An 18,471-nucleotide genomic window follows, 5' to 3' on the forward strand; every position below is an offset into this window, starting at 1 on the left:
GCATCGTTTGTTGTTCAATGTTTGCATGCGAGACAAAATGAAGGGTTGATAGGAGAAATTGCACATATGCATTTTTTTGTACAAATTGACTTAAATTTGTAAAAGTGTGGAGGGAAGAATATTTACCTAAAAAAATTTAAGATTTAAAAAGATGTTCGAAAGCTACATCAAACCGGAATAAATCACAAAATTCGTCTGGAGTCATAAAGATAATGCCATTTTAGCAATTCTTTCAATTCTTCAATATTTGATGTTTCACACGATCTTTTTAGTGACTACGTCTTATGTATCACGATCTTATGGAGCATTATCAGAGTCTTTCAGACTAATCAGAGATACTTTATACCCTTGACTCTGCGAAACGATCAGTTGTCTTTTACATCATAAGCATAAACCTCTGAGACCTACAGAATCTTCTTATCGACTCACCGTCGTTTTCGTCTTTCATAGCGCCGAGAACTTTTTTAATTTGTAACGGTGGTCCATTATAGTTTTCGCATATTTCCTGTGATTTTCCTTTTCTAGTTCTTTCTCTGCCTTAATGAAGATTTAACTCATCGATCTCATTAATTTTTTGTGATAAGTTTTAAGTACTTTTTTAAGAGACGTGATTTTTTTTAAATTATAGATAAAGAAATTTTATGCTCAAAATATTAATTTGCTCATTGTTGGCAGGAGCAGGTGTGGGATTACAAACCAATGTTCCAGTTCTTTTGTTTTGTTAGTGTCTCCGGTGTTCGGTAGCAATAGTTTTCTTTAAACTTATTTACTTCTTCTTAGGTGAGACTTCCTCAAGTCCATAAGGAACTAAAATTGAAAAAAAAAATAAATTAGAAAACTATAAAAAATTATTTACTTTGTAAATAAAAATAATACAAAATGAGTAAAATAAAAAAAATTCAGCACAAAATTATTTCTCAATGAGCTCAATAAGCAAAAAATAAAAAAAAAATGCTTAAAAACCTAATTTTATGTTTAAAAATCTAAGTCTTTACTTAGAATGACAAAAACTGCACATATGCGACTTACCTTATTAGCTCTTTAAACATTCATTCACTTTTCTTGCTTAAGTTGCGTTAACTATATGACGTTCGCACGTATGTGTAAATACATTGCAGCCTTACCTTGACTTATTAGCTAACTGTTTTTAAAAATCCATTCAAACGAAACAAATTACCTTTCATACATTTCCGTATTCTAACGCGCGCACTTGTATCGCCGCTTTACGGAACGAGCAACTTCGAAAGTTGTTTTGTTAGTCTCTCTCGATATTTTTTTTGTAATCGGGCTACTCAAAAATATCTCTAATGCAACCAAATTCATTTTGATGATAAACTATGACAAGATAATAACAACGAAAAAAAATTAAATAAATAAAAAGTTATGAGGAAGCTCATTTTTTGTTGTTGTTGTTGTTCATTGAAGAATGTGTCTATGACGACTTGCAATACCCGTTTTTTTCCACAAACACAATTGTTGTCGGCAAGTGTCGGCGTGATGTTTATTTACATTTTTCGTATGTACACAATGTCGCGTCGTCGTCGTTGTCGTCGCTATTTGGTGTCCAAGAAAAATGCTAACCAGTTATTTCTGCAAAAAATAAAAATAAAAAAAAAAGATTAAAGAGATTGCTCATGAAAAGGAAAAGTTGCGGAAGTGCAACGAACTTGATCTTCTTTTTTATTTTTATGATTTGTTCCTTTTTGTGTTAAGTTATTATCGCCTCGTGAAATCTCCACATTTATTTATGATTTATTCACACAAGTTATGAAAGGAAATCGATTATTATAAAACCTATAATTTTTATTTAAGTTTATTTCCTGAATTTGTTTTGTCGCGACAAACTAATAAGTCACGACTAGGTACTAAGTCATTGCTCGGCATAACAAGTGTTACCCCAGTTTTTAATTAAAAGGTAGTTGCCCTACATTTGAAGCTTCGAGACCAATAAAAAAATAATAATAATGAATCAAGTGGCGATGGATTTTTACCTACCTACCGTAGATATGCAAATATAACGTTTTTTATGAGTTGTTAGATTTACTGAGATCGATTACAACAACAAAAAAAAAGCATGGCGTGTGCAGTCTCGCAAACATGTATCGAATTACAAGTCTATCAGATATTGTTTCTTACGGGTAATAAAATATAATATTGTGCTTGTAATGAGAGTTTTATGACAGCTTACAGTAAAAAGGGCTTTTATGGATTTATTGGTTTCACGGGGAAAAGTAACGTGACTTGTGAGTTTGCGAAAATATAAGGCAATTTTTCTTCAAGGTTTTTTTTAAATTCTTAATTTTTTATGAGGGAAATTTATTTTTTTGAGCAATAAGGTCGTTTTAAATTGATTTTGAACCAAATTAAATAAATTTAACTTTTTAAACTTATTTTTTTTAAAATTAAAAAATAGGTAATATAAAAATTAATTTTAATATTTTTTACTATTTTTTATTTATTTTTTTTTGTCTCAAATATTTTTGTAAATTTTTTTTGAAAAAATTTAATTTAATTTTTTTAAGTTTTTTAGAAAATTGATACAATTTTAAAATTAAAAATTTAAATAAATTAATTTAAGAAAAAAAATAATTGTTAAAAAATTTCGATAAACGAAACAAGTAAAAAATTAAAAAAGTTGAAATTAAAAATTAATTAATTAATGAAATTAAAATGAATTAATCATGGACTAACAATTAATTTCAAAATTTTATATTTTTTTTTCAAATTTTAATTAAAAATATTTTATTTAATTTTATTATTTTAATTTTAATTAACTTAATTTGCTTTTTTTTTTTATTTTAAAAAAAATTTGTAAAAAAGCAAAATTAAACTAAAATTAGTGAACGATATCAAATTCTCGAAAAATCATAAATTTTGAATACCTCAAAAATCACTTCAATAACTCCTTTACCTCAAAAAACCGCAAGTCAGCTTTAAACACAAATCCATAAATTCACGTGATGAATCAATCAATATGACAATGCACCTGCTCACATCAAAATAAACAATAAAAAAACCATCACAACAATAACAAACAATGACATGGAAAAAGTATGTCAAACAAGCTAATCAAACATGCTCGTCTGCAACGTCAACAAAGTACCTCAGTTGTAGTCTTTTGCAATAAATTTTTGCAGCGATCACTGATATTTCCTACTTTTTTTTTATTACTTGCAATTGCCAACTAAACACTTGTTCTGTCTGTCTGCCGGTTTCGAGAATTTGACTCAGTTTCGCAACAATTTGAGCGACAAACTTGGCAACACTACTAGTTTATGTACGTGTTACAATTCTTTTTTTGGCTTGCTAATGCTTAACTATGCAAATTTACTGTTAAGTAAAAAAAAATATTGTCCCATATTGAAAAAAATTGAGAATTAAAAGATTTTGTTAAAACGAATAACTTAACCGCATTTCCCAATTTTTTCTGAGGTTTTCCGAATTTTTTCACAAGTTCAAGTTAATTATTTTTTCACGTTAATTATGACACTCCTCAGAATTTTTCAAGTTTTTCCAGATTTCCACAAATTTTCTAAAAATTTGTATCGCCTTTTTAGCCCCTTTTGAAAATTTTCCAACAGTTTTTTTTTAAAATATAAAATTTGCCTTCACTGCTAATTCATCCTTCAATTTAAAAGAGTTGAATTAGCAAATGGCAAAAAGACACGACAAACGGACGGACAGACAAACAAAATCTCAAATACCGCATATTTCAAAGCAAAATTTAAAATGCGGTAAAAAAATAAATAAAAAATGTCTCGAACATTACAAAATTTCGTTGTTAATTGATTTGAACGACAGAATGCCATTCAATCATATGGCTCAACAATTTTTGTTATTAATACTAAATATTTCCTTCCTGCTTGAGAGTAAATATGCGCGTATTAGACCGAATGTTCGAGCATTATTCTCAGTTGTTTATGCAAATTTACTTTTCAATTATGGAGTTTATCCATCTGTAGTGCTCGAAAAAAAAACATTTAATTGTTATTTGATGATAAGTAATTGTGTGATCGGTAATTACATGAATTTAAAGACTAAACGTTGTAATTTTTGCGTTAAAGGTCAATCAAGTTGGTTTGAGATTTTTTTGTTTGTGTAGTGTTTGCGGTTTACGGAAATCAAAAGCAATTCAAATTAACGAATGCAATCTGATGAATATCGATATCGGTAAATTATAATTAATTATTATTATCTCGGATCGCGTTGACACAGATTATGCGCGGTGTTAGTGTGTCAGTCAAACAAAGATCAATTGACTCGTTTTTTTTAAGAGGGAGTTTTTTTTTCGTTTGAGCACTTACGATGCTTTTAACCTACTTGACCTGAGTTATGTGGTGACCATTTCCCTTTTATGGTGCCAAAAAGCGTCAAGTAACCGCACTTCATCAGGTATATCAATTACAAAGTCTCTTCAAATTTCACACTTGACTGCTAACTTGGTTATCTAATGCGCTCAAAAATCGTCGATTAAGCAATAAACGCTCTTTATTTCGGTCATCCAACTCTCGCACGGAAAAAGGGGACACTTTTCAAGATGCATCTGAGTGGTGGTTAAACAAAAAAAAGTTATGCAACGTTTAAAATCTTTTTTTTTTGTTTCACATTTTTATTTGAACGAGCAATTAATGCAAGAAATACTAAGTGATTTGTGGCGCAAAGGAAGTTACAAAATTAGTGTCGCACTACTTAAGTTTTTTTTTTATTAATTAAAAAATCTTTGTAGGCAGTGCAAATTATTATATAAAAACGTTACACAATCTCGAGCTTTAGTAATAATAAAGATGTCTCACAAAGAACAAAGTCATTAAAAATGCAAGAGATAAAAAAAAAGAAATCTATTTTCTATAGCGGTCAGTTCACGTAATTGCATGGATAAATAATAATTAGCAGTTACGATGAACAAAAGTGCACGATTTAGATTCTTAATGTGATTCATTGGAAAATCGTGTTAACAAAAAAAAATTTTTTGTCCATCCGTTTGAGCGAAATTTAAAAATTTTTTTAATTTTTATTTTAGCAGAAAAAATCGAAAAAAAATCTTGAATTTAAAAAAAAATTGATTAAAATTTGAAATTTATTTTTTTTTGTATTTTATTTAAATAAATAAATAAATTTTATTTTAATTTTTCTAAGAACTATGAACGAAATTCAATCGAAAATACACAAAAATAAAAAAAATGTTTTTTTTTATAAAAAATTATTAACGGGAAATTGAAATAAAATAAAATTAATTTGATATGGATTTTAATTAAATAAATTTAAGTTAAATTTAGTTTAAGTTTTTAAATTTAATTTTTAATCATTTTTCTTGATTTTTGTGTATTTTCGATGTATTTTTGTTCATTTTTCTTACCAGGTCCCTATTTGACTAAAAAAAACTATTTTATTTTATTTTATTTTCTTTATTTTTTTCTCGCCAAAAAATGTTGTTAACAATGGTTTCATGAGTAGAGTTAGGGGTATCGCGACATGTCGACAACATGGGGAATGAGGTCAGTGTCAAAAGACTTTGAAGAAGTGAATAAATAACTATAAAATAAAAAATAAAACTATAAATAGCATATAAATAACTTTATTCAAAATTTGAAATTTTAAGTCATTTTTTCTCATGAAATTTATGATTTAACAAATTAAAAAAAAAATCAGAATTTTTTTTATTAAAAATGCTAAATTTATCAAAAACCATAATAACTTTTTTTTGTTTTCTTAAAAAAAAAAGAAAAAAAATCATTTTGTTTTTAATTTTATAAATTTAATAAAATTTAAATAATGAATTTCTTGTACAACAATATTTCAATAAAACTGAATATCAATATTTTTACGCAGATTAAAAAGCTCTGGATTAAATTTTAAATTATCTTGAGATATTAAATTATTTATAAAATAAGGCGAATAAATTTAATTTCTTCATTTTTTGTCTCATGAAGATTTTCATAAAGGAAGAAAAAAAAATATATTTTTTTATTTTTTGTTTGTAATTTTTTAAATTTTCTGGATGTTAAACGTTGCTTTTTAACATTTGATTAATTGAACATATTATTTTTTTTAAGTTTGAATTCAAAATTACAGAAAAATTAAACAAAATCTTACAAAATTAAATTTTTTGAAAAAAAAAATTATTTTGGTCACGTGACTTCAAAAATTTATTTTAAAATTTATTCCCCTAAATAAAATAATAATAAAACTCTTAAGATGTTCAAAAATTATTTCAATAATTCTTTTGACTATAGAAAGACAAAAAGTTTAAAATCGATTTGGACTAGCCTAAAATAAAAATATTTTTTTCATTAAAAAATATAAAAATAAATAAAATACACTCTCACTGTTCATGATGAACCTCTTTTATTTAGTACAATTACCTTATTAAAAATAAACAGTAGTAATAAATAATTAATTAACTACTAAATGTGTTGCGTAAAGGTCATTTTATCTTTTTTTTTCTTACTTTTGAGTAATATCTTATTGCCCTCAGGGGATCACTTAATTCAAACCACTTTTTTGCAACTTTTTTTTGCTAAGAAAAAATTGACAAGTGAATCAGTCTTTGTGCACTTTTAGCACGAATCAATAAATTTTATGAACAATGGACTATTCTACTCGTCTCGTGAAGTGAGAAATTTGCATTGAAAGGAAAAGTGTTCAGAAAGCGAAAATTTATTGATTAACGTAAGAATTATGTCATATCCTCATGATACTTGGTTGATTTCAATTAAAAGATTTGATCAACAGAAAGTCGCGTCTCACCTGGATGGCTCTTCAGTCAAGCACAAGTTCAATAAACGTCAATTAACACCGATTAACGATCCTTACAGTAAAATTAATTACGGTTCTCTAAGTATTTAACGTGCAATCAATTAAAGCGTCATGCATTTTAAACGCACGCGAAACAATTCATACAAAAAAGTTTGAGACACTTTTTCCCTTTAAAAGCTATAAAATTTACATAAATGCACTGCTTGTAATAAAACTTTATATTTATCATTTTTTTCGTTGTTGTGCGGCTTTTGTATGAAATATATATGGCACACACTACTGAACTAGTTTTTTTTGCAGCACAGACTTTGTGTCGAGTCTGGCTCACGTTACTCTCATACAAAAGTTTTTAATGATTAATCGGCTCAAGGTTGATGCTTTGCAAAGTATCTCTCGCACGTTCTGTGTCTGCGAAGCTGGAAGTATTTCCGCCAAGTACTTTTTGACAGACGAAACGCAAAAAAAAATAATATTCATTATCAAGGTAGCTCGTAAGAAGCCTGAAACGAGCATCATTGTGCGTGTGTTGGTAATTAAGTAACAATACATCGGTAATACTTATGTCATTTCTCAAGGCTTGTGTTTCACTCGAAACGAACGGCGCGCGGGAATGGATCACATGTGCAAATAAAACTGCAGGAGAGTAGGTAATAAAAGCATGAACTCACGTGGATTTATTTAGTTGAACGAGAATTTGAATGAGTTTTTGAGATTTTATCGCCGATTATATGTTTATTTTATTGCATGCGGCTGATTTTGTTTGTTAAATGACGAGTTTTTTTTTTCAATTAGTAGTAAAAGGTGTTTAGGCCGTTTTAAAAATAATTTATTTTTTTTTTATTTCTTACCCCGTTTGAAAAATTTAAAAATTTTTTTGTTCCTCTGAAATAAAAACAAAATTAAAAAATATAAAAATAATTCAAAAATATTTTTCAAGGTTTTTTAAGTTAAATAATGTTTAAAAAATTAATAAAAATAAAATAAATTAAAATAAGATAAATAAAAATACAAAAAAAAGACAAAAAATAAAATTATTGAACTTCAAGTTTTTGAATTTTTCGACCTATTTTTTTTTTTGTTAAAAAAATTAAAAATATAATTTTTAAAAATTTAATAATTTTATTTAATATTAATATTTAATTTATTTAAAAAATTTTTAAAAGAATACCTAATTTTTAGTTTAAAAATTTACAAAAAATTTCCGTTCCAAACTTTTTTCGATGTTTTTGTCCCAAAAGATTTTTTCAAAATGAAGTGAGGAGAGGGGGGGGGGGAGCAAAATAAAAAAAAAGTTTTGAAATTACTTTTTCATACAAAATTCCAAAATTTTGGCAAATTTTGGTCTTTGTTGAATATTTTAGATGTTTTTATGGTATCTAAAAAAAACTGTCAAAAAATTTCGAAAAATAATTATTTTGAAAATATTTTTAGTGAAGAAAATGAGGAAGAAAATTCATGTTAAATTACGTTTTTCAATAGAAAAAATTTGAAAATCGAAAATATTTTAAAAGTTTTTTAAAATTCCTTAAAAAAATATGGAAAAAAACCAAAAAATTGACAATTTTTATGAAATTTTTTTATTTTGCCCCAAAAAAAAAAACATTCAAAAATTTTTAGAGAAACTTTTCAACAAGGTTTAAAATAAAAATAAATTAAAATAATTTTTTTTTAAATTATGTAAAAAATCTCAAAAACTTGATTTTGTGTAATTTTTGCAAAAATTATTTTTGACTAAAATTATTTCACTTTAGTATTTTTTTTAGTTTATTTTTTAAGTCGGACAAAAAATTGTAATTAAACTTGTAACAACCTCAATAATAGAAAAAAATATTTAAAAACTAATTTTCGAGCACGACATGCGGGATTGTTCTAGTTTCCCACGTGAACCAATGACGCACTTACCTCAGTTCAAGGTCATTTTTAATAACATCTTCTTTTTGTTTTTCGTTACAGCTCCTCCGTCAGGAAGTCACATAGAAAGTATTGAAGCCGATAATATACAAAGTTTACTTAATGAAACCGGTAAGTAACGCACATCATTTTCCATCGCATGCTTCACGAAATCAAAACACTATCGTCTCTATCTCGATGAATGTTTGAGAGTCTTCAAACCGAAAAGTGTAATTTTATTCGTCGACGGGTGTGTTTCTAAGCATTGAACTTGACTTTGATTCGATCGTAAGATGATGCAAATTCGGTTCATTCATGTTTATTTGATGAATGAGGAAAAAAAAATTTCATGAAAAAACTGGAATTCTAACAATCGTAACCTTCAGAAAATTATTTAATATTTTGTTTCGTGTTAAAAATGCAAAGTTGTGTGAAGAATTTTGTTGAAAAGTTGTAGTAACAATGCATTTATCGATCAAATATCCTGTGACGGTGATTCTCCCCTATCTTTAAAAATTAACGAGTCAGTTAATATTTGAACTTTGGCCATGACAGAAGTGACGCCAGCAAAAGCACTTGAACCTGTGGCTATTTTCGGGTTCGATGGACATGTTCCGAATGGACTTCGAGGTTCGTTTTTTGAAATTTTTCTCAAATTCAAAAAATCGTTTTTAATTAATTTTTCGTAGTTCATCCCGATGGCGTTCACTTGATCTTTCCATTGGGGAACAAAGTTGCCATTTTGAATTATCAAACGGACAAACAGGAGTTTTTATGTGGACACACTCACACCGTTTCATGTCTCAATATCTCAAACAGTGGATCGAAAATTGTTTCCGGGCAAGTAAATTACATGGGATACCGAGCTTATGTCATTGTTTGGGACTGGGAAACGAAAACGGAGATTTTACGGCATGAATTGCACAAAGTTCGAGTGGAATCGGTTTGTTTCACGTCAAATGAGACATATGTCATTAGCTTGGGAGGACGTGATTGTGGGACAGTGGTCGTTTGGAACATTGAAAAAAAGTGAGTGACCTTGAATTTTGCTTTTTATAACGATTTTTCCTAAAAATTTAATTTTTTGCCCCAAGAAAAAATTTTTTTTCGCTAAAATCAATTTTTTGTGAAATTTCATTATTTTTTTTCATGAAATTTAAAAATTTGAGCCATTTTGAGGAAATAGGCATCAAAAATTATTCAATTTGCATAAATTTCATTGAAATTATGTCAAAAATGTTGAATTTTTTTTTCAAAAATCATAAAAATTATTCAAAATAATTTTTTTAATAAAAAAAATCAAAAGACAACTCAAAATTTTTTGAGAATAAATTTTTAATCTTTTGAAATTATGTCACAAAAATGAAAAATTTTTAAGATTTTAATTTTAAATGATTTTTTACATAAATAAATCTTTTATTTTTTTTTAAATTGCTATTTTTAAAATTTTAAAAAATTTTTTACAACGCGAAAACTTACACTAAAAATATATTTTTAACGAAAATTTTTTTGACTTGTGGCAAAACATAAAATTTTTAGTAAAAATCCTTGCTAAAAAGCCTCTAAACGTGAAATTTCATTAAAGTGCCCCATTATGCGGAGCTCAATCCTCGAAAGAGACAACGGGACATGCCTCACGTTTATGCAGTCTTGGACATCGTTCCTGCGTTTTTATCACCGGTGGAGAACGTAAGCGGATTTCACTTAAAATTCCTAAAAAAATTACTAAAAATTGAAAATTTCTAGAAAACTTACGACTTTGGTGCATCGACATGGAACACAAGCGTCTCTTTGTGCACGACGTGGCAATGGGCAAGCTCGGTCGCGACTTTACCAGCATCAAAATCGATGAAAATGACGAAATGATGTATGTGGGAACGATGAGTGGCGATGTCGTTAAGGTCAGATTGAATTGTCACGAGAACCCGGATGTCATTGATCGTGAAAAAGCTCCCGTTTTGCTTGGTTGCTATGGACGTCATAATCCACGAAAGCCGCCTGGCAAAGATTGTGAGAAATATAACAATGGGGTGCGAGATTTGTTGCTTTTGGCGCCGGGATATTTGCTTATCGGGGCTGGCGATGGCCAAATTGAGTTAGTTGAGGAACGAAATTGTAACTTTAAGAATTATAAAAATCCGACGTGGCCGCAGTTTAAGACCGTAAGTTATGGTTTATGAGGTTACTTTGAATGAAACTCAATGATTAAGTCTGAAATTTTAGAAAAAACAAAATTCTAAAATTTTGTTTAAAAAAATCTAAAATTAGCAATTTTGTTTTTTTATATTTTTATAAAATTCAACGTTAGGGAAATTAAATTTTATTAGAAATTACATCAAAAATTCATAAAATTTTTTAATCTACAGAAAAATTAACTTTTTAAAGCAGTAGGGATTTTGCTAAAATATTTTTTTTTTAATTTAAATTAATTTTAATTCAATTTAAAAAAATATTTAATTTTTTTTAAAGTTGGGAAAAAAATCTCTAATATGTAATAAGAATTTTTCCATTCACCTAATTCTATTTTTTTATTAAAATTTTTTTTTTTCATTTTCTAAAAAACTAAAATTAAAAAAAAAACATGTGAAAATTTGGAAACAAAGGAAATATTTTTCTTAAAAAAATTAATTTTAGTATTAGTTTTTTTATGTTTTTTCTCAAAAATATTTTTTTTATTAAAAAAATTTATTTAAAAATTATTGTTCTGCGAAATTCGGATATAGTACAGGATTTTTTTTAATTATTTTTTTTTAAATCTCTGAATGTATCTAAACTTTATAGGAAAAATTTCCTAAGTTTTTTTTTATTATATTTATATCATTAAATTTTATTATAAAAAGCCCTAAAAACTTTAAAAAAATTTTTAATTTTCTCCAAAAATTTAAATTTAGATGAATTTTTTATTAATTTTTAAATTCGGTTAGGAAAAATATTTTATTTTTTTTACATTTTTTTTTTGAAAAAATTTTAATTAGTTAATTAAATTATTTGAATATTTTTATGAAAAATTTATGAAAAAAAAAATGCTAAAAATATTTTTCGATTTTTAAATTGGTCATCATTGGTCAATATTTATTGAGTTTCATTTAAATCATCCTCACCTGAAAATTTTCCACGAATATTAATTAATTTTCTCGTAGATTCGTCGTGCTCGCGTTTGCGGTCCAATTTCCAGCATGCAACTGTTGTCATCGGATATGGTGTTAGTTGGGACACAATCATGCGAAATTTACTCGCTTTGTTTGAAGGATTTCGACTTGAAGTTGCTCAAAACGTGTCATACGAGCACGGTGCATGATATCGCATTTCCATAGTAAATATTTGCATCTCCAGACAGCAAAAAAGCGTTAAATTTAACAAATTTTTCTCATTTTTAGCAACTTTTCCCTGGTTTTCGCCACTGCGAGTTACGAATCGATTCGCGTTTGGTCTGTGACAAAATTCCAAGAGTTGCTCCGGATTGTCGTGCACAATTTCCAAGCGGCATCCGTTTTATTTTCACGCGATGGCAAAAGTATCGTGTCCGCATGGAATGACGGCGTTATCCGAGCTTTCACACCACTCACGGGAAAACTCATTTACGCCATTCCGAATGCCCACAATAAGGGATGTTCGGCCATTGCGATGGCTTCAAACTGCAAAATTCTCGTTTCTGGCGGCATTGAAGGGCAAGTTCGTGTTTGGCGCATCGAACCGATGAATCAACGGCTGATTGGCGTCTTGAAGGAACATTACGCGCCCATCACTTCGGTCGTCATTAACAGCTTCGACACGGAAATTGTCTCGTCCTCGAGTGACGGCAGCTGCATAATTTGGGATTTGGTGCGTCTTCAACGGCGTCACGTCTTATTTGCCCACACGCAGTTCAATTGTGCCACTTTCCTGCCGAATGCGGTGCAAGTCTTGACTGCTGGCTCCGACAAAAGCATCAGTTACTGGGAAGTTTACGACGGATCGCAAGTTCGGGAGATTCAAGGCTCCAAAACGGGTCCCGTGAATTTTATTGACATCGATTCGACGGGAACTCAATTCGTGTCATGCGGCGAAGACCAAATTGTTCGTCTCTGGGACTACCAAAAAGGCGAAGAGCTCTGTCACGGAGTTGGTCATGCTGGGGTTGTGACAGTTTGCAAATACGCGCCAAACGGGAAATTTATAGTGAGTGGCAGTTTTGATGGCGGCGTCTTTATTTGGCGCATTCCCGAGGAATATCAAATTTGTGAAGAATCAGCATCGCGAGAGCCATCGGGGAATGTTGCCAAGAAAAAAGGATCGAAATTGCGTCCGATTGAGAATGTTAATCAATTAAATTCGCGCGTTAAGACGCCATGTCACATTTGTGAGTGTCCGAAAGTCGATACGGAAAAACAGCCGAATATCGATCCGTGTGTGAAGCCGGATGATTTGCTGGAAACGGCATCGGTCAAGTCAGAGCCACGGTCCGAAGCAAGTGCTAATAAGAAGATGACTGAACGGAATAACATCGTTAATACCTAAATTTAATAAAATAATTGTATCATGAATGGATTAAATTGATTTTTTATGACTCAAAACTTATTTGTTTCGACAAATTTGTGAAAATTGTTCATAAAAAAAATTGACTAAAAATCAAGGAAAATTTAATTTTTTTGATTCACATTTACTGAAAATCGCCGATTTTAAATTTTCCAATTTTTTACTTTAAAATCGCCGAAATTATTTTTATTTTTTTTTTCAATTTCAGGAAAATTTCAAAAGCCGAAAATCCAATGGGACAAAATAAAAAAAAAGTTAAAAATTAAGAAATTTTGTATTATTGCTTTTCATATTTATTAATTTTAAACTTTTTTTTTAATTTTAAACTTTTATTTTTTTCATTTTTTTTTATTTAATATTATTGAAAAAACGAGAAAATTATTGAAATTTTCCTCATTTTTTCACTTAAATTCTCAAAAAAAAAAATCCGTAAAGTTTACAGAAAAAAAAATAAAGACAAAAATTTCTCAACAAGGGATATCTCTCTTGATTAAATATTGAAGAAGAAAATTCATCAAAAATTGTTAAAATATTAAGTTTTAACAGAAATTCTAATCTGGAAACCTTTCAGATCAAAGTTTTTCTTAAAAAAGCTCTTAAAAACAAAGAATATCTCTAAAAATTCATTATGAGCCGTTAAGCCGTTATTTTTTCAAAAATGAGACGAATGAAATTGACCATTGAAACGTCAGGCAAGTATACCAGTTTTGTGGTCTTGCCTGACAGATGTATTACAGTTCAATTTCATTCGTCTCACGTCCTGAGATTGAGTATAACAGTGAGACGAATGAAATTGATAATTAAACTTCAAAAATTTTCTAATAGATGGCGAAACTAGAAAAAAATATTCATTGCATACTTTTAGCTGCTTTCATCAATTTCATTCGTCTCAATCAAAATTAAAAACTATGGAGCGGCGACTGGTAGTTTGTAAGATGAAATGCATCGATTTTGCTTAAATTTTTTTCATTTTTAGAGAAAAGTTCAAAAGAAAAATCATTAGAGAACAAACATCAGATCATTTCACGTGTTAACAAGAAAAAAATTACGAGAAACACGAGACCCATCCGACTCGCTCGCGTAACATCCAACAAAATATTTCCGTGTAATAAACTTCTTTTGTCTCTTAAACTTCATCGAGTGTGTGAGATTGCATGCATGGATGGTCAAACAATTTTCCTCACATTTTATTTGCATGTGATATTAATTTTTTTTTTCTCTTCCATTTCAGAGTCAGACTTGTCAGAGCTGTCACACCTCGGTGAGTATCTTTTGTGATCTACGTGTAGGAGGCGTCATGAAAACGTGCTAGAAATTTTTTTAGGCTGAAGAAATGATGAAAAATGTTTTAAAAAATTTAAAAAATCTCAATGTTTTTTTATTTAAATTTTTTTTTTTTTGTAAAATCACAAATTTAATTAAATTTAATTTGAAGGTTTAATTTAATTTAATTTAAAAAACAATAAATTAAAATATTTTAAATATTAAGTTAAATTTAAAAAAAATTTTTTTATTTTTAAATTTATTTATTAAAATTTAAAAAATATTTTAATTTTTTTGTAATTTTTTTTTTTATAAAAATAATTTAATTTATTAAAAATATGAATTTAAAAAAAATTAAAAAATCATAAAAAATTGTTTATCGCTTCAGCCTAAAAAAAACGTTCTAATGATGACGAGAGATTGATTTTTCACTTCTGATAAGAAAATAATAACGTCTAACAACCATATATTTTTATTGGACTTGGACAGACAATGCATTGACATTGTTGTGACTTATGACATCATTTAACGGACAAAAAAGTCACCAAAGTAGAGCATCAACTGCCAACGCTCCTACCTATCTTTATTGTCTATCATTTGGCAAAGAATTCTCATTTTTTTTTTCGCGTTCCGTCTCCAAGGCACTCTCCTCGTTTTTCGCGCATCAATTGACAACACGTCGCTTTTTTGTCGACAATCTAGCTTTACAATGCTATTTATTTGATTTATCGCAGCATTTATTGTTTACTATATTTATTCTTTTAATATTTAAAAACAGATAATGGGACTTTTTTGTCTCTGCGAGAGAGGCGAATTATTTCCATGATGCATGGAAAAGTACGAAATTCGCCGAAATAAGCTTAGTTGTGCGTCGATTTGCGTCGTTCGTTTGTTCGTTTTGAAGGCGATAAACAAGACGTACGGAACTTGTTGGAAGTGAACAAAAACAACAAAAAAAAAACATTATTGATGTCATTAAAAACACTCAAACGTAACATAATATTTGGTTTTTTGACAGCAAATAGTAACATCTGGTTTTATCTCTCACTATTTGTTTTTATCTTTATCATGTGAGGTGTGAGATGTGGTGAGACGTTTAACTGTTTTTTTTTGTTTTCATCACACCCCTTTTGTGGCCATCACCGTCGCTTTAATTGCTGTTTTTACACAATTACGTCGCAAATACTTTTTGAAACACAAATTTATTATAAAAAAATTGTGTTTCGCAATCCGAAGGGACCATGAAAATTTTTAAAATTCAGAAAATTTTTGAGAAAAAAGTTACTTGAGAGCTTATTTTGATTTTAAAAATGAATTTTTCTTGAAGAATTATCCAAAAACCTTCTTAAAATTGTCAAAAATCGATCTCAATGGGAATATTTTTGGCTTCGTTTGAAATTTTAAAAATATAAAATAATTAAAAAAATAAATTATTTTTTAAAACAAATCGAAAAAATTACCGTTTTACTAAAAAATTAAAATTTTCAGTGTTACCTATTTCTTTTAAATTTTTTTAAAATTAATTAATTTAAAAAAAATAAATTTTTGAAAGTCATTAAAACTGTAGAAAACTCTAGAAAAAAATTAGAATTTTATTCTTAAAAAAATTTAAATTTTTCGTAATTTTTTCAAAAAACCTGATTAAAATCTTTTAGTTTTGTTTAGGTTTGCATAATTTTTAAACAAAAATTGACATATATTTAAATTTTTTTTCTAAAAAAAAAATTCCAAGTAAAAATGAATTAATTAGACCTTTTAGAGAATTAAACCTTTTTTATTTTATTTTATTAATTTTTAAAAATATTAAAGTTAAAAAATTTTATAAAAAATTACTAAATTAAAAAAATTTTATATTTTACTAATTTTTTTTTTATTATTTTTTAAATTTAATATTTTTAAAAATTAATAAAATAAAAGAAAAAAATTATAAATATTTTTTTTAAATTAATAAAAATAAATTAAAATCAAATCAATTAATTATTTTAAATTAAATTATAAAAAAATTAAAAATAAAGAAAAATCGAGAAATATTAAAAAATAAATCATAGCCATAATTTCTAATATTTAATATTTCAACTTGCGAGACACCAATTTCCCACAGTAAAGGAACATCACCGTTCATATCTATTTTTAAGCCATGAAGACAATTAAAATCTACGCTCGAAATTTGATTTATATGGATTTTCTCACAACAGTTTGCTTGACACAAAGCCGCAATAATTAACTAAAAAATGTGAAAATAATTTTTCCTAATTATTCTAGTACATTTTTTTTCGTAAGTGACAATATGTCAACAAGAAGCGCGTCACAAGTTCCGTCCTTGGCATTTGTTGTCGTCGCGTTACATTTGTTTGTCTCATTGAAAACTTACTTCCATTCAAAAAAAAAAAAGAATTACGAAAATTAGAATAAATTGCTTCCTAGTATTTAACAAAAATAATAACAACAAACCTTTTTCGTTAAATATGCATGAAAGCAATATTTGATCAATTCCACTAATCAATAGTTTGTACTTTTAGAACAGTCCATAACCTTTCCTTGCTGTTGTTGTTGCGCGACAGGCATACCTTGACCAACGCGTGTCAACAATTCACTGAAAAAATCGATCGAATTTATGGATTCATTGCCATGTCAAGTACTTCTAACACACGGTGATAACAAAAAAAAGTCACGAAATTGATGATTCAGAATTTTTTAAGAATTTGCATTCTGCGTTTTTTTCAAAAAATTCTTCTAATTTGCATAAAAAACAAAAACTGACGTTTTCGGATATTCCCGCGATACCGTGTGGTTTCCTTTGTTATTGTTATTCTTTTTTCCTTTTTGGTGTCTCCATTCATAACAAATTAACAGTCAGACTTGAGGTACAATCAACACCAATTTCGACGATGATTACTACATAAGTCGGAAAGAAATTGGTTAGTTGTTGGCAGGTATTCGATTAGAAAAGAACGAAAAAAAATGGTGTTTCGTAGTGAGAGTAAAAGTGTTGTTGACCCTCAAAGTAATTGAAAAGCGGCATGGAAAATAGCAATCATGACGTCGATTGTGTCCCGTTGGCGAAAAGTTGCGTTGGCTACGACATGTATATCGATCAAAGAGGTAATTTTTTAAAATAAAATATAAAAATGACGTCATTCGCGTAAATTTCACTCAAGAAAATTATTGACAATTGGATGAGCACAACCCTCTCTCTTTTGTGTCTCGAACCAATGTCATGTCACTTTGCCATGGGAAAATTTTCCGTAATTTATGTAAATTTTGTTCAGATTATTGCTGATCAACACGTTGTTGCATCATCTTTGGATTACTTCGGTAATTTGCAGGGCAAACAAGTAGCTTTAACCTTCATATTTTAGGGAAATTTTTAAAAATATAAAAAAAACCAAGAATAAAAATAAATTGAGAGCTCTGAAATGTGAAAAATTTATAAAAAAATTTAACTTTGACATAATTTAAATTTTTTGGGGTTGTACAATTAAAAATCTAATTTAAGAAATTTCCATCTCTGGCTTGAAAATTTATTAAAAAAATAAAGTTTTTGGTCCAAAAGTCGATTAAAAAGTCGAAAAACTGCACAAGTTGAAAATCACAAAAATTATATTAAATTATAAAAAATAATTAATAAAAATTTGTGTATCTTTCGTACATTTTTTCAAAATTTCGGAGACCTTTTTGTATAAATTTTTAAAAATGATTAAAAAAAAAAGGTAAAAATGTTTAAAAAAAATAATTTACTAATTTACATAAATTTATTAAAAAAATAAAAATTAAATAAATAAATTTTTTGAATTTTTAAAGTAAATTTTATAAAATTAATTTTTTTAATAAATTTATTTAAATTAGTAAATTATTTTTTTTAAACTTTTTTTATCTTTTTTTTTATAAAAAAATTAAATAATAATTTTTTATAAAAAACGAGAATGAATTGCATTCGTGTATAAAACGAATGACTTGACCGCATTTCAATGTGTTCAATTCCATGATTTTTCATAAATTTTTCGAGTTTTCCCGAAGATATTTATCAATTTTCACTTTTCATGTTAC

At 27.8% G+C, this 18,471-nt stretch overlaps 2 protein-coding genes across 2 annotated transcripts in view; both read left to right on the plus strand.

Annotated features, from left to right (window-relative positions):
• Positions 1-18,471, plus strand: part of LOC134834117 (uncharacterized) — a 56,126-nt gene that overhangs the window by 8,932 nt on the left and 28,723 nt on the right. Inside the window, exons 2-3 of the mRNA XM_063848668.1 lie at positions 8,710-8,778; positions 14,393-14,422. The gene's annotated coding sequence lies outside the window, so the exon portion shown is untranslated. The remainder of the gene's footprint in view (positions 1-8,709; positions 8,779-14,392; positions 14,423-18,471) is intronic.
• Positions 9,195-13,143, plus strand: LOC134835269 (cilia- and flagella-associated protein 52). Its single transcript, XM_063850141.1, has 6 exons — positions 9,195-9,276; positions 9,336-9,675; positions 10,232-10,335; positions 10,393-10,808; positions 11,787-11,959; positions 12,024-13,143. Exons 1-6 carry the CDS (start codon positions 9,195-9,197, stop codon positions 13,141-13,143), a joined length of 2,235 nt encoding a protein of 744 aa, XP_063706211.1.

This window comes from Culicoides brevitarsis, chromosome 3 (genome assembly GCF_036172545.1).
Source record: "Culicoides brevitarsis isolate CSIRO-B50_1 chromosome 3, AGI_CSIRO_Cbre_v1, whole genome shotgun sequence".
NCBI lineage: Eukaryota > Metazoa > Arthropoda > Insecta > Diptera > Ceratopogonidae > Culicoides > Culicoides brevitarsis.